A 17554-nucleotide genomic window follows, 5' to 3' on the forward strand; every position below is an offset into this window, starting at 1 on the left:
ATTTTTTTTTGTTTTTTGTTTTGTTTTTTCGCTAAAACAGCCCAAAATTCACCAAATTAGATCGAAAATGATAAAAAATTTTGCCGTGTCAATCGAAAATTATGCTATTTTTGACATTTTCGAGAGTAAAAGCATGTTTTTCACTTAAAAGCTTTTTTCTCAAAATTTCGATAAAATAAATAAGCCACAAAATGACTAAACTAGATTCAAATTACCGTTCTATTTTGGTCTGTTTTACTGGATTTAGTTTGATGACCTAAAAACCTACTTTTTTTTGAAAAATTTCATTCACTAGGCACTTTTCCTTTGCGACATTTTGCTCAAGTAAGCCAAGAAATCTCATAACTAAATAGAAAATGGTGTTTTTTGCTTATTTTTAGTAAAAATAATTGTTTTTGATCAAAACATGCCCAATAATTAATTAGGCAAATTTTTTTATTATTTTCATCTATTTTCAAACGAATAAAAACGATTTTTTCCACAAATTTTGATAAAATATCCCAAAGAGGGGTCGAAAACGAAATTATTTTTGCCTTTTTCAAGTAAAATTTCTCCCAAATGGGCCAAAAAATTAGCAAATTAAGTTGAAAATGGCATAGTTTTTGGTATTTTTTTTTTTAACTGGGGGTTAGGATAAAAAGAACTCTAACTATTTTTGCTGAAGTTTCTTGCCACTTTCAGCAACAAAATTCTAAATTCCAGTTTTTCACAAAAAAGAGTTCTTTTGCGTTTTTTTGATTCAACCCCATTAAAAACGCATCCCTTTCAGAGGGTGTAGCTCCTTTACAAAACATTTTTTGATACATGTTTATGGGAAACTTTGGTCTTAAAATTGAATATTCTTTTACCTGTTCAAATTTGTAACAATAAAAACAGAACAACCTGTATATTACACCAAACTCGCTTTCTGTTGCAACATAAATTTAACAAAAGTTAGTAAGTCAAAAATCAGCTATTTATACAACCCAAAGCAAATGTGGTGTCTCTATGCTTTTAAAAAATCTCAATAATTTTTGTAAACAAAAACATTATAAAAAGTGTGAAAAAACTGTCTTCGAATTTTATCTGTGTCGATTGAAATTTTGCTCTTTTCTATCATTTTATCTGTCACACATCGTGAAAGTTAGTGACCCGATTAACAAGTTATCTGTAAGTCGCACTGCGCTAGATTGGAATATATCACATCTGAAACGGGAATTATTCTCCTCCATTGAATTATCTGTAAAGGATTTTCTCACATTCATGCACGAGTTGCTTCTTAATGTTCTCGGAAATCTTTGTTTGGTCTGTTACTTTTTCCATTCAAAATCATCGGGAAAATAATGCAGTTGCAGAGATTTTCTTCACCTCTCGCTTTTATTGCACATTTCACCTAAATTGACTCGATTGCGAATTTTTAATAATCCATTCTTTGGCTCTTATCTCGATTTATTTTACGACTTATTGTTGTTTTAAAATTGATGGTTCTTTGGAAATTTGAATAACGTGGAGTTAATTTAACGAGTTTTCTGGCAGCTGGGAAGGGAGTATTTCGTTTTTATAATTCAATAATATGGCTAAAGTTTATTACAGTATTTTGCTAGGGAAGCCGCATTGAAATTCCGTGTGAAACGTCTTTGGAAAAGTGGAAGTTTTTATGTGGCTAGTAATGTCAACTTGATATATACCTATGGCCACAGAAAAGTTTCCGAAAGTTCAGAAAGTTTTTCAATGTATTTAAATATTAATACTGAGGGCACAACTTGTTATAAATATGGTACGACTTGGGAGTATTCTACAATGATTCAAAATTTGAAAACTTGAATAATCCGATTTGCTTCTAAAATTCCAAAGCTTACATTTAAGAAATGTTGGAGAAGCACCGTTCTGCTTTCTCATTAGCCACTCGAGGAGTTCAACTTTTTAATCTAATTTAAGTTTTACGGAGCTAATGAGAAAAAAGTGGTTGAACCTTTTCACTCCTTCATTCTTTTGTGCATTGAGTTACCTAAGTTAATGTAAGCTTTTTATGCATCGGTTTCACGCAATTCCTTTATGAATCCGGCAATTAACCGAATCTTTACTCTTTTTCGTTAAGTTAAATTTACTGCACTACAACGGAATGCTTAGAGTTTTTCGTAGACACTTAAAATAAACGTTTCATAATTTCCAGCAAGTTTCCAAATTAAATCCAGTTATTCTGATCATTTCCTTGTGTCTCAAATCTAGGTCATAAATGCCTGCAACTGCTTTAAAACGCTGTTGCAGAAAAACAGTTGCAGTAATTAAATTCTCAACTCGTTTATAGGTATTTCAATTCCTAAAACGTGGCACACAAATGCAAATTCTGTTGATTTAAAAATTAAATTGAGATTTGTTAAACTTTTCCAAAAATGTTGCCTTGTTTTTTCCATTTAGCTCGAAAATTGCATGCAAGAATAAATTCACTTAGATTAAACTCTCCGGTTTGATTTTCCTGCGTAAGCTGGAAACACGTTGCATTAATTGCTTGCAGAATTATATTTACCACGAACAAAAACAATAGCGGTTATTTGAATTCTCATCATAGCATTAAGCTTTTGTAATTAAAGTCGAGATTAATCATCAAATAAATGCATTCGCGATTTTAGATGGAGCTGACTTAAAAAACTGCAACAAATCCAAAACAAATATTTGAAGACAAGTATGCACAATCTATGTTATTAGTAACATTAATATTATATAGGGTGCGCCAGAACTCGCACCCAAGAGAAAAATGCCACGTAAAAGTAAGAAACCAAGAACATGGAAAAAATGTTAAAAAATTCTATTTCAAAGTTATGAGAGTTTAAATTTTGCACTTTGACTTTATTTATTTCTGCTGGAAAAATGTTTTTCCAATTTTTTTTTTGCTACATGCTATTAGAAGAGGAAACAAAGAAGCTGTGTCCTAAATTGTAACTCTGTTTAATGTTATTTGTGGCTTTTATTGGCAAAATTTTTGTAACTTTACTAATTAATTATAAAAAAAAACAAATACTAGATCATCAGTATCATTAAATGGTCATAAAAAATGTTGAATGTCAAAAAATTTTAAAAAGATTGCCAGGTAGAATTTTTTTTACTTTTTTTTCTATTTTGCACCTGAAAGAATAGTATATTAAAGAACGCAAGTAACGCAAGTTTTGTGGAACGAGTTCAGGTTTATGAAACCAGCAGCGAAGTGTGAGTTTTATAAAAAAAAAAAGAGTTTCCACAAATGACTTATGAAACGAGTTGTTTATGCAATTTTTTCTATTTTGCCCGTTTTGTGCACTTTTTTAACATAAATGTAAATTTTTCAAAATTTAGGAACTTTTGCTCTAATAAGGTTGTGGTTGGTAATACATGTCACAAAGTTTAAAAGTTCCATTTTCAAAGTGTCAAATCTTAAATATTTTTTAAAATTTTGTTGAATTAACAATGAATAATGCAAATATTTTATGCAGAAATCGCTCAAAACGCCCCTGAAAATCACCATTACCAACCTCTAAAAAGTAAATTCTACTAATCTATGTCAGCACCCAAATTGGTGTTGAAATGGCTCATTAAAGCATCGGTTTTGGTATCGAAATAAGCTTTTTCTATTTCGGTGTTAGAATAAGTCTATTCCAGCACCCAAATGACGTCATTTGAGTGCTGGAATAAATCGTTAGCGTTAATTTAATTTTAGTGACGGACTTTCTTCACAATTCATTTTCAAATGTGAGAATAAGAATTATTTTTATTTTTTACAGCCGTCTAAAATTATTCCACATAAATGTCGTCAACCGTCGCAAAATTCTCTAGAAAAAAATTAAAATTTTCGTTTTTTAATTTAAAAATGATATAAAGTGGCAAAATAGAAAAATAGTGTAAAGCACTTGTTGCAGAAGGTTCTTCAAGCACTCATTCGTTGCTTAACTCGCCGCTACGCGGCTCGTTTCGGAATTTCAAATTTGTGCTTCTGCAACTTGTACTTTAATATACTATTAGCGCACTTGAAACTTAAAATTAATTGTGAAACATCTTTAATTATGTGCCACCTCTTAACTTTTTATAGATTTTATAGTTAAGTGTTCCATTTACCTTCATACTTGTTCTAATCTAAGAATCGTGTTGTATTTAATTAAAAATATAACTGAAACAACTGGATACGAGGTATTTAATTTACTTTAAGTTTTTTGTGCTTTCTGTTGAAAAATGTATATTCTAGAGGTTGTGGAATAATTAAACCAGAAGAATTTTATTTCAAAATGTCCCGACAAAAAGAGAAATAGAAACTCATTTCTCTTCAACATTCAAGAGAACTAAGGAAAGTTAATATGATATAGTGCAACCAAACTCAAATATTTCTAACAATAATGGAATTTTTTTCACATCATTCGTATGAGCCAAGATGCCTCTGTGGCTTCCTCGTTTCTTCCATATGTATGTCATATCATTTGTTTAAAATTTCTTTCAAAATAATTTCCATATAAGAAAACTTTATCTTTAAAACAGTTTATTAAGTAGATTATCAACTTTAAAGTTAATTTTGAATTTTTCTTTTCTATGTAGGTATTGTGTATTGTTTGTTTTGTGTATTAGAACAGAATGTGTTCAGCTGAAAGCCGAATGTGGTTGCCTGTAAACAGTATTAAGTTAATTAGGAAACTTTTGCGCACCTTAAATAAAACCTGAATTGGGCACTAACATGGCCCTTGACGGTTTCCAAATGAATCCAGTTAAATTACTTCAACAAACTTTACAGAGTGTTAAAAGTGAATTAATTTAAATGGCTTACTTATGTAAACTCGAATGGAAATCATCCCATTTACCTAGACTTGTTTTTAGAACGAGTCGATACGCTTTAAGCTTTTTTTTCATCAATCATTTTATGAGAAAACCATTGCTTAATAAAAATGTCACGAGTTCTTTGGCAAAAAACACCAAAATAAAGCTAATGCAATAACATGTCATTTCTGTTTCGGCCTTAATCGACGTCAGTTATTACATTTTCCCAACTTCGAGATACATTAAAAAGCTTTTAATTTCAATCACAATCAATAACTTCTCCAATATGTCAACATCTCGTTTAAATAAGTTTGACAGATTTTCAACTCGTATGATAAATAAAAACGCCGGCATAAAAGTGTCGAAAATGGTATTTTTCAAAGAGTCATTAGAAGACTTTCTTGGACCGTGGAAAGGCTTTCCGTTTTGGCTTAACAAATACTCGTAAAAGCTGGTGGTTTGGCGATGTACTCGTATTTGTGGCCTGGAGGCGGCAGTAACTGAAGTTCGATGTTGTTGGTTCAAGCCATTCCAGACTGAATTTCTCTAAAAGTGTCACGACTGAAATTATTGTTTATGCGGTTACGTCGATGACGTCTGTAAAATTTTAATACGCTTCTGTTCTATATTTACTATGCAAATAGGCGGGAAATTGTCTGTCCGTTACGCAGGTCTTCGCAAAATTCGCCGAATGACTGACGAGGCCACACAATGTAACGAAATTATAGAAGCTTATTTCCATAATATTCACTTCAACCGAAGAAAAATATACTTTTTAAAATTAAATAAGCGTAAATTCAATTACAAGAATTTAAATGAAAAATTCAACGAATAAAAAGCTTATAGGTTGGGAAATTTGCCAATTTAAACTCTAGCTTAAAATGTTTTCCTGCTCGATTTTGAACTTGAGTGCTTTAAATATTTCCAAGTTTTTATCACAGGCGTAACAATCCTGCATCTACACAAATTTATCGACAGTTAAAACAAGTTATCCAAATGAAATCGCTGTATTTTTCTGAAAACAAAAAGTTCGTTCTGAAAGCTTGAAGCCACTATTTTGCCCTACTTTCAATAGCTGTAAAGTTGTGTTTTGTTTTGGGGTAAAATAGTGCAATACTATTTTTGCAGGCTCTATTGCCAACGCCGAGATAAATCAACATGTTTTTTTTTATTTTATTGTAAAATTTTTATTAATAGCTCAATTAATAGGGTTTGAATTATAAACCGCAATTGGATACATTTTAATTAAACAAATTTTCAAACTGAAATCTAATTTAGATTAAAAATACAATAAATTTAAAAAATCCCATCTTCACACGATTTTGAGAACAATAAAAAAATGTTTGATGTATTCCATTTCAAAATAAAAATAATTTGTTTTTTTCAGGTGTAGATTCAGTGGAATGTTAAACATAGCAACATTATAATGTAGGTAGGTACACTCCATAACGATGTTTAAACAAACGCTTTAAAAAACATCTTAATTAAATTAACAAAGATTTTTTTCACTGTTTATCATTATAAAATAATATTACATTAATTACGCTAGGTCAGCTCCGGAAATTTTTTCTTACGCCGTTTCCATTGTTAAATTTTGCTTTTATAAAAAAGTTATTTAAAAAGATATCAACGTCGTTTGAAAACTTAGTGCACCTATCTTAGAAATTATATTTACAAAATTGTCCAAAATTTTTTTAAAATTCTACCACTTAACAAACTGCGCCTATTTAAAAACTCTTATTTAAGAATTCAAGTGTTCAATTGATTCAGTCTTAATTATAACTTATAATGTTATAAATCATAATAAGCACATTCTCTACTGAGTATTAAACTCCTTAAAAGCCGTTCGATTTACTGCCCTTGTAGTCGACACTCCAAAAATTTGTTTTAACTTGGCCTTGAATTTGAAAACACAGAGAGAGCTAATTAAAAATTTTAATCAAAATTAAACTAATTCAAATTAAGTCATTGTTTATATTCTTTGCATTGCTTAATGTTACATTAATATTTGATTGCAATTAAATAGGCCCTAAAAGTTGAAATGTACTGGCCGTTCAAAAAACCGTATAATTTGATCAAATGATCAGTTAATCTGACGTTTGACTGCAACTAACTTAATGCCGCTTTTATAAACCGACTCTAAATTTTGCGGAAATAACAAAAGCTAAGTTTTCTGTGGGAATGTATTTTAAGTGTCTGAAAATCGGTTAGGGTGTTTATTATAAATGACTCACTATGTATACACGGTGTGTGCTAAGTTTTCGACAACCTCGTAGTTGGTTGTTAGAAAGTCTAAAAATTTAGTTTTTCAATTCAGCTTCTGGTCTTGAAACTTAATTAGGGATGAATATCAATATAGTACACTTATTGATGACATATTAAGTAGTTTTTATAAGTTACAATTCTTTATACAAATTTAAATAAGAGAATAAAGGTTTAATGTAAAATAAATTAAAAAAATCCTCTGATAACAAAACTTTTTTCAGTTTCATTTCCAATTACAATTAGTAAGTAAGTACATATACAGAATAGATTGTAAAAAACGCTCCAAGGCATAATATAATTTCATTATTTTTAAAAACGTTACAATACTTCTTTGATCAAAATTGAACCGTTTTTGATTATCAGTCCTTTGTTTGTCTTAGATAAAATGAATAAAAATGTTCTATTCTTCTACAGTCAAATTTAGGTAATTTAATTTTCAAATTGCCTAAAAACAAATGTTAGTGTAAATAATAAATAGTGAGTATGTTAAAAGACAATTGAAATTGATGCAGATGCAAATAATAGAGGTCAATAAATTGTACAACGTTATTAAAAGAAGTATTGTCATACCTTTAAAAATAATGCAGTTATGGCTTGGGATGTTTTGTATAACGAATTTTATTCTTTTTCTTGAAATATTAGTAATAGTCTCCTAGGGTTTAAACATTGTTATCATAACCCTAGCTAAACATGAGTAATATGTATTAAAACACAGCGTTGTCAAATTTAGGAACAGTAATTTTTTGCTGAATTCTAATACGAGTAGATATTTTTTTAAATTCAAATTCTATTAGATGTGCTTTTCAATAATGTATGTACCTTTCAATTTCTGCGCGGGTGTTTGAGCGACCTGTAGTTTTGCTTATTTCAAAATATGTTTTTTTTTTTGTTTTGCATAAGAATCTCTTAAGATTCCTATTAGAACGTTATATCGATCGATCAAGATAATTTCTAATCGAATCACCTTTGCATCCGAGAACGTATGTCTAACTGCACGTGAATTATTATATTATAATTATTATATTACTAGGTCAATTTTCAATTCCAAGACTGTAAACATCCTGTATAATCACTAGTTCTTTTTTCTGTAAAATTTGCAGTTTTTGTAACACATTTTTACTTTTTCACTATTCTACATTTTTATTGACTTTCCTGTTCCATAAAAAAGTAAAAAAAAAACACAGATGATTTCTATTGATTTTTTTATGTATAAAGTTTATATCGGTTTTACTTTTTCAAGTGTGTTATTTGATACGTTTGATCTGTCTGATGTTGTAAGTATTCATCCACTCTGAGACAAATCAAACATCAAACAACGTAATTTATATTTTCAAGTATCAGAAAATCAATTCAGAAAACAGCTAAGAATATTATATCGAGCGATCAAGATAATTTGTAATTGAGTCACCTTTGCATCCGAGAACGTATGTCTAACTGCACGTGAAACGTCAAATAAAATGACAAGTCAAAAGGTAAAACGGTAAAATGGATTGGAATTAGTCGCCGACGTATAATAAAACGAGTAGGATCGCTCTTTTCTGAAGGTAAATTATAAATTTAGTTATTATAATCATCACCTTTTTGATCGTGCCATTTTACTTTTCGACTTGTCATTTTACTTGACATTTTACAGACATACGTTTTCGAATCCAAGATTGATCGCTCGATATATTATTTTTTGAACGTCGTCATAGTTTTTATTTACAAGAAAGAATAGCAAAAAAGCTTATAATTTACATACATACTGTTCTACGGATTTTTTTTGTATTTGTTTTATATTATAAAGTCAAATCAACATCAATAATATGATTAATATGCCACTATGGAGAGCATTAAAAAATTTTTTATTACAAAGTTCAAATTTTTGTCTACCCGTATCTTGTTTTTTGATGCTGCACAATTATGTGCAAAAAATTCATTTAATAATAGTAGTAATACTTTTCTTGATAACACGTTAATGAAAATAAGAAAAAATCAATTCACTGCGTAGAAAAAAAAACTCGTATTTCCGAGAATTTCAGCAATTAATCCCAACAAAATGTATTCGATTATAAAAATTTAGAAATTATAGATTTTTTTTTATAGAAAAGTGTTTTGTCTGCAGAGAAATCTTTTTAGCTCACGTTAATTTTTTATTTACTACTAAAGTAGTTATTTGTAGTGTAAGTAGTTATTTTTTTGTTTAATTTGCATTTTGTGATGTTACCTCAATGTGTAAATATCTACTGTCACTAATGCGGTAGTTATAAAAAGTTTAGATATTCTTTCAATTAGCTTGAAACACTACTCGAATTTGCCACCTAAAACGTTCTATTAGAAATTCTGAAATTGGTAGCGACATGATGCATCACGTCTATTATGTATCACCTATACTTGCACGTATTCCACGTGCGTTAGTTAGAAGCAGGGAAGTAGGAATATGTTAGGAAATTAGCTAACAGCCCTTCGACTGTTGGCCTGTAATGGAAATGCCTAATTTGTACAAACACTAATAGCATGCTTTCAGCATATAGCTTGTAATAAAGTTGTAGTTCTGTGAAATATGTGGGGCGGTTCTTGCAAGCACAAAGGGAGAACATGACTGAAATTTGATTTCTTAGAGATGATAAGAGCACGTGAGTGAAGTAAAAGTGATGTAATTTAAAACGTACAGATAAAGAGTAAAAGGTGAAGAAAGTTTCAAATGTAGTCAAATAAATGCCTAAGTTAAAAATGTCTCGGAAAGTTTTCGTAACAATATGTGACAGGATCTAGAAATTTGAGGTTTGAAACGTGATCTAGTATAACAACGTTAGCAAATTTACGAACTAGCTGCAGCAACCTGATCAGAGGAACTTTGGTGACCTTATCTGATATTGCCATTTATTCGAGTAACCTCTCATTAGAGGAGCACGATTATTCGTAACTGTGTAGCCTAGGTGTACTTTATAAGCGATAAACTTGGGAAGTTTCGTATTACACATCACACCATCAGTTATCTAATTTAACATTTTATTACCGTTATAGCCTGTATTTATTACCACATATTGAACTGTAACAAGATTTTTAGACAGGTAAGTTTCATAACTTTATTGTGGGCTAAAATACATGCAAATTTTATACAGAAACTTTGCGAAGATTCTTTCAACACTATTATAGCTACGCTCTAAGGTAAGGTAGAGGGTTAATGTACACGTAATACATAAAACACTGCTAATTATGTCACGACAACTTTTATGTTATGTTAACAGCTACCAACAGCTGGGTTAAAATTAAACTTAGTTTATTTTATTTCTGCCGCCATTAACTGGCACAGCTGAAGCATAGAAATTAATTTGCGATATTCGTACATTTGTATAACTGAAACTAATGTAATACAGTAAATACACAATTAAGTTTAAACCAAAAAAAACATTGATTTTAATTACAGTGTTATGCTGAAATGCTTGGTTTTCTGCGCTGAAAACAAGAGTTTAACTAAAGTGACATCGGAAAAAATCAATTGCTCTTTGAGTCTTTAACACTTACAGGATTTTTAGAGGAAATATTACCATTTGAGTTTGATAGTTATTTAATGTGGCTTGTCGACAGTTGTTTCGTGAGAAATCGTTAAAAGAATGTATCGTAACTTTCAGCTACGTTACGAAAAGTTTCCTTAAAAGAAATTACAAATAACTTCTTTTAGAGTTTCCCTACTATTGAGACAACCATAACTATCGTGTTTATGTAAGACATTTTCCTTAATTTCGTCGTTCATTATATGAAATGAGTGAGGGTGTATAAAGCTGTGTTTACAAGCTTAAATTTGATAGTTGTAAATTGCTGCTTTTTAAATGGGCCAGCAAAACTGGCTTTAAACCGCGATTAAACGCAACTCTAAACAAACAAGCTTGTTTGCTTGTAATCAGTGATAGACCCTTAAAGATTCCTTCAGACTTACATGAATTAAACACACAAGCAAACATAATTACCATAATCATAAAATCAAACATTTTCGGATAGGATGTCGTCCAACGGTGGCCTGTGACTTTGAAATAAACTGTGACATAAAAATAATCAGGATAGACTGTTTGAGTTGATGCTGTTGAATTTTAGTCACGACTCGTGGATTTGTAAACCGAGAAAGCAAATGATATTTGTATCAAACATAAAAACATTATTTAGCTAAAGTTTTATAACTTCACAATAATTAAAAATTTCTTAGAAAAAACCTGTAGTGAATTACAAATACCGGTTTATAAATATTTTTGAAATATAAAACAGTCTCAGAATCTTACTTTTAAATCTGTGATAGACATCGACTTTTTAAGACTTTTTCGCAAAATAGCCTCATATTTTTTTGCACTTTTCTTGAGTTATTTAATTCTGCTCTCTTAGAAATAAAAGTCATCAAAAACATATACAATGTATTTTTTCCCACGACCATATACGAAAGAGACATTTTCCATACAGTCAATTACCTAAGAAAGTTAACGATATGGAACAAATCGCATTATTTCCTAACGCACGTGGGTGTTAGCAAAGTAACGTCAGAGGTTGTGCGATAGGCGAAGAGCCGTAGGCGCCTCTGGCACATTACGCGTGATTGGCTGTTTGTTGGCCATGTGCATTGCTTTTGCCATATATATTTCCTTTATAATTGACACAAAGTTTTGTAATAATACCACCGACTATTTCCTAAATTCCCTTAATTAAGTAAAAATTTAATATTAATATACGCCTAATTTAATAATTGTTTTATTGAAAATGTTTTTTTTTTGTTGTGGGAATGTGTTACTTTCCATTCTCGTTATGTAATATACTATTTCTACCTTGCGTACTTAATGAAGTAAGTCATTTTGAAACCCATTTCAGTATCGAAAAATAACTTGTTAAAATTGTGCCTTACGAACCTCGTTTTTTAATATACATACTATTTTGTAAATCCTCCAGTGAATTGACTAATATTTACTTTTAAATCACAAAACTCTAATTAATTTTCTTTTTGTCAAAAAAATCAGAAAATTAATTTGGAAATTTGTGATTCAAAAATATTTAAATCTAGATCTAAACAAATCCCTTCCTATTTTTTGTACATATAATTTTTTTTATCTCTAAAGAAAATAGTGCAAAAATTTAGTTTTCAAAAAAACTAAATAGTTAAAAAATAGCTAAACTTGGTTATGTATAGGGAAGACCAATAAAAACTCTCTTATAATTACTCGAATAATCCAAAAATACTATATAAATACAGCTTTTCCTTTAAAATAACAAAGATGATTCTTACTATCGGGATTATTATTGTATGATTGTTAAAACTCACAATATTTTTAATGTGAGGTTTAAACGGAACAGTACACTACAATAAAGCAAATAAATTATTTCTTATAAAAAGTTTTATTAAACAAATACATATAAGAGAAAACAATTTCGCACAAATCACCACTGCTATACAGAGTGTTTCAGAACTCGCGCCTCAGAAAAATTGTGTGTAAGATAATAAGATACCAGGAACATAAAAAAATAAAAATGTTATTGGGCAACAATTTTGACATTTATTTGTTGACATTTGACTTTTTTTGTCTATTTAATGTTACTGATAATCTTGTATATGTTTTTCATAATTATTCAATAAAGATAAAAAACTTTGCCAATAAAAGTCATAAATAACGTTAAACGTAGTTATAATTCATTATTTCCCTTTCTAATAGCCTGAAGTAAAAAAAAACATGTAAAATAATTTTTTGAACAAAATAAATAAAGCCACAGTGCAAAATTTAAACCCCCATAATGTCGAAATTTTTATAGCTAGAATTTTTTAAACATTTTTTTCTATATTCCTGGTATCTTATGTACCAAATGTATTACGGAAGACTTTCGATTGAACACTTACATACACTTGAGTGCAAAAAAACGCAAATTGATTTTTTCTATAATGTAATTTGGCCTGTTAATAAATGCCAGTTTTTTGACGTTGTCTTTGTCACAGTCACAATTCACAATTTCATAATTGTCAACCATCTTCCATCAAGTTTTTCCATTTCGTTTTTAACACTGACTATGTCACTGCACTAGCAAGACCAAGAAATACGACATTTCTTTTGATAGTTTTCTAACCTTTTTGGGAAGAACCTTTTTCACACTATGTAAATCTCTGAAAATTTTGATAATTTGCGTTTTTTTTTACACTTAGTGTAAGTTTCAATATAGTTTTATGAAATATCTCTGTATTATTTGTATTATTTTGTAAAACTTTTCTGTTTTTTTCTCTTCTTTCTTCTTTTTTTCTGCATTATTTCAGTGTTGCCTAGTTAATTTCCGTATCACACAGAAATTTGAACAGAAACTATTAAACGCAAACTGTGGCATATTTCATTAAAAAAATAACGTAACTGAAATCTTATAATAAAACGTGGTATTATTCATTATATTATTATTACACTGCCTGGGCAAACTAGAGACTTAATTAACATACATTTTTCAGCAGTTTTTGCCCATCTTAATGACATAATAATATGAGATATCAGTAAGACACATTTCGATAAATTACACTTACCACTTCCTGGTACATAAATGTTGAGGAAGAGACAGTCCTCCGACTGGTTGACAAGCAGGGGCACCAACTTTTTCAAATACTGGTATCTGCCTTTGGGCATCGTCTGCAGTGCGGCAGTTCTGTTGGATATGTCTGGTAATTTCTGTGGACAAACGGCGCCGAAAGTGTCTGCAAGTCTTGTTCCGGGCCACGCGAGCGGGGGTTGAGGTAGTCTGAATCTGAGGGGTCCTACGGGAGGCGCAGCGTATGGAACTCCGCGAAACACTTCAACCGGTTCAAGATGTCGTGAATTGAGTTCGAGGATAATGCCGCGAATTGCTCCCGTTTTAATGTCAACTATTCTGGAGCTATAACGGGGTCCCGATCGAACGTTTGTGGTTAACAACACTAACACCAGGAATCCTATTACATGGCGGGTGAACGCTGGACATCTGGAAAGCATGGTCTGGGGGGGTTCTGCCAGCACTGGGGCATCACTTTGCTCCTTTACGCTTACATATGCGGAACTCTGCAATAAATTCCAATAATTACGAATTTTACTCTTTTTGTATGTCCCTATAGGATTCGCAACATAACAACTCTGGCTATAAACTGGCAAGTTTAATTAACCTGCTGCCATCGGAGTTGTTCTCGGAACCTTACATGAGTTGTTGATGTAGGAAACTCTGGCATTATTTGAATACAAGGAAAGTTTCAAACAATGCGATTAGAAGTACTCAAGACAAAGCTTTAAACTAAGAAACGTTGGGAATAAAGTTCGCTTTGAATTTACTCGCAAGCTCAAATTTATCTTTATCAAAAATAATATTTATTCTCGAAAGCGCTTCCTCAACAATATTGAGCCAATTTCAAACAACTAAAATCATTATCAGTAAAGTCAAATTTAGTTCACAAAACTTTTTATAATGACTCAAACTTTTTTACAAGAAACACAAATAGGTGTTGTGTGTTGTATTTCCCGGTGAAATATGACACAAAAACAATCGACCTGACAAAACACAAAGAAAAGGATCTGCGAAAAAATCGGTTCACTTACTTTAAAAACACGCACAGCCTATAAACAAGGGGTGTTCTGTCGGTTGAGAAAACTTTTAGGATCTATAAAAGCGGCTGATTTCGCTTAGTATTCACAATGGAAACACCCTTCGAGTTCCGCTGACATCTGTTGTTGAGCACTGGTTTGCGAACGCGCCTTTCATGCTGTAAACTTGAAAGTTTCCAAAATACGGTCACTCTCCAAGGATCGGTGCTTCCCATCTTTACCTTGTGCTTATTTCTGATAATGAATGAGCTTTGAAGTCCAGATTTCTTCAATATATTCGAGGTTTTCACAATGATGATTCACAACTTTTTCCCTGTTCTTTTGGCATCCACTTGCCTGTAAAAGACGCCACATTAAATGTTAATCACAAGCTCTTTAGGAATCCCAAATTAAATATAAATGCGATTCGCTGCTAACCATCTCGTTTAAACGGTTAGCTCATTTTACATTTGACTTTTCCCAGAGTTTTATTGAATTAAGCACAAATAAATGATTTGTAGGAAAAAACTCGTCGGTTCATATAAATTTGAACACAAACAAAACTGTAACAGAACTTTAAATGTGAATAAAAAGAAGCAAAATCTTTATTTTTTTTTGAAACAGTATTTTCTTAATGTTAATTTCAAAAATGTTATAATCATACAAGAGATTCCGCTTTTTCTTATTTATTTTGTACTCAATGTTAAAGAGTGCTTTTATCAACTAATTTCAGTAGATAAAGTGGTCTTTTATCGTCTAATGAAATAAAGTAATTTTATCTACTGTTTATATTCAAGAAATTCTCGTAGATGAGTACAAAATAAATTGAAATATTATACACGACAATAAAGATTGTTTTCCTAGGACCATATATGAAACTAGATCATAATGCACAAATACATATGCGCGAAAATTAGCAATATCGTACGAGGTCGAAAACCTGTGCGATTTGTTTTAGAAATCTAACGCACAATTCACACTCGAATGTTTTGTATTTTTTCATTTAACGTATTTTTTTTGTATCCATTATAAAAAATAAATCGTTGTTCAACGTATTTTTGTATCCATTATAAAAAATAAATCGTTATGAAAAAAAAAATATGTTCGTACGAAAAAAAATATTTATGGTCGTAGGAAAAATAGTGTACAAAACTTGCAGGAAAGGGTCTAACGCACTCGCGGTATTACCTGCACTCGGCTAACGCCTCGTGCGCAACTTTCCCGCTTGTGCGTTATTTATCACTTTCCGTGCTCGTTTTGTAATATACTATTATCTACTCGTGAAAAAAGTCCACTCGTGACTTTGTCACTCCTAACTTAACCTTTTCTCTCGTGGATAAACAATTTCTTTGTTATTGTTTTTTTCAATTTTTCTTTTATTATACCTCGCTTCACAAGTTCTGGGAGAAATGTAAATAAACCTTAATATTTTATTAAATTAATGTCGCAATGTTGGCGTAAATTGTTAAGATGTGTTGCAACTAAAACTATCACCCTCCATAAAGTACATAATCTTTTATCTGTATGCATTATTAATGTCACACTTAAACTCGGATTGGCTCAGAATCAGTGAATTATTTCTGAGATAATGGTCGCAAAAAATCTGCTGCGACTCTCGTCCACTTGCAAATGGAATAGTAATAGTTGCGATGTTTGTTCGAGTCGGTTTGAAAGCTGGTGATAAATTATAACTTTTGCCGAGTCATCTTACATTATTAATCGTTACAGTGACAAACAGCAGTTATAATGAACATTGATGAAACGGTTCCAGTCGGAGGCTTCGTATCTATTTATTTTTATTTAATCCGAATGAAATAAAATGTAATGTTGATTAAAACATTTGGGTAAACACGTCGGACGTGTTTCAAAGTTTAATTGTTTATGTTTATAAAGCAAATGGGTTAATTGTATGTACAAACCACTGTGAAGATTCTGTCTCGAATGTGGCTACAATTACAAGAGATATAAATAGTGAGTTAATTTATAAACTTTATTAATTTATAATGTAATCATTTTCATGAGTAATTAAAATGTCATTATTTTTAGTCTTTGTGGCTGAATCGTTAAATCGTTTTATTTTATAAAGCGAACCATGGGTTATAATTTGAAGGGTGTAAACGAAGTTATCTTGTTACAACGGCCTGGGGATTATTCACATACATACGTAATTAATTTCCAGTTTCAACTAAGAATAATCCTCTGATTTTAGGTACGCAGAGCGTTATGGAATGATCCGACATCATTGGACCCGGAGGTGTAATAAATATTAAAATCATCATCAGACAATGTTAAATTGGATTCCATTTATTATCGATCTCAACTATGTGGGTCATTCTTCTAAACTGTCTTGGTCAGTTAAGATAAGTTGTTATGAATAGGGGTTTTTACGAAATCATGTTTTTACCCAACGAAGAATGGTAAATTATTCGTATGCCATTTGCAGAAATTATTTCATTTTATAAAACTAATTCCCAACAAATATTTGTTTAATTATTTCACCAATATTTATTTATCTCTTGTGCGAAATAGGTTTATTTTAAAATAAAAATATTGATATGCAAAAATTTTGCTCCCAAAGCATTATAGGGGTATTACACTTTATGCAATTTTATTGTAGTCGTAAAAATGAAGATTAGTCGTAATTAACTGAGGTGCAATAAAATATAGAAGAAATACAAAGTATAGCAGGTTTGCAGATTTAGTTGTTATTATCCGTTTTTTAACAACTCTCGTTTAATTGCATTACAGAAGTGGATCACGGAATCGTGTTTTCCACTACCTTGTTATTGTTAGAGTTATGAAGCGGTTTAAAATGACAAATAATAGATTTTTTGTTATTGCAACAGTAATGAAAACAACGTTTTTAAGGTTAAATTGGAACCGGTATTTTTTATTCAGTATCAAATTAACTTGTGATTTTAATATTTGTGTTGAATTTCAGGAAATATTGGTTGCTCTTATGTATATTGGTTGCTCAAATGAAATAAAAAACGTATCAATGA

The 17554-nt window shown here is 30.6% G+C and overlaps 1 protein-coding gene and 1 long non-coding RNA gene across 2 annotated transcripts in view; one reads left to right on the plus strand and one right to left on the minus strand.

Annotated features, from left to right (window-relative positions):
• Positions 1-14897, minus strand: part of LOC123012411 (neuroligin-4, X-linked-like) — a 76025-nt gene extending 61128 nt beyond the window's left edge. Inside the window, exons 1-2 of the mRNA XM_044410299.1 lie at positions 14568-14897; positions 13532-14039 (exon numbers count right to left, since the gene is read on the minus strand). Coding sequence (XP_044266234.1) covers positions 13532-13973 — 442 coding nt within the window. The 5' untranslated portion in view covers positions 13974-14039; positions 14568-14897. The remainder of the gene's footprint in view (positions 1-13531; positions 14040-14567) is intronic.
• Positions 14898-16404: 1507 nt separating this feature from the next.
• Positions 16405-17148, plus strand: LOC123013404. Its single transcript, XR_006413269.1, has 3 exons — positions 16405-16523; positions 16599-16716; positions 16762-17148. It is a non-coding gene; the product is annotated as an uncharacterized LOC123013404 (long non-coding RNA).
• The last annotated feature ends 406 nt before the right edge of the window (positions 17149-17554 follow it).

The sequence above is a fragment of the Tribolium madens genome, unplaced genomic scaffold (assembly GCF_015345945.1).
Source record: "Tribolium madens isolate multiple individuals breed KSU strain unplaced genomic scaffold, Tmad_KSU_1.1 Scaffold_96;HRSCAF=242;Tcas5.2_LG5, whole genome shotgun sequence".
Classification (NCBI taxonomy): Eukaryota; Metazoa; Arthropoda; class Insecta; order Coleoptera; family Tenebrionidae; genus Tribolium; species Tribolium madens.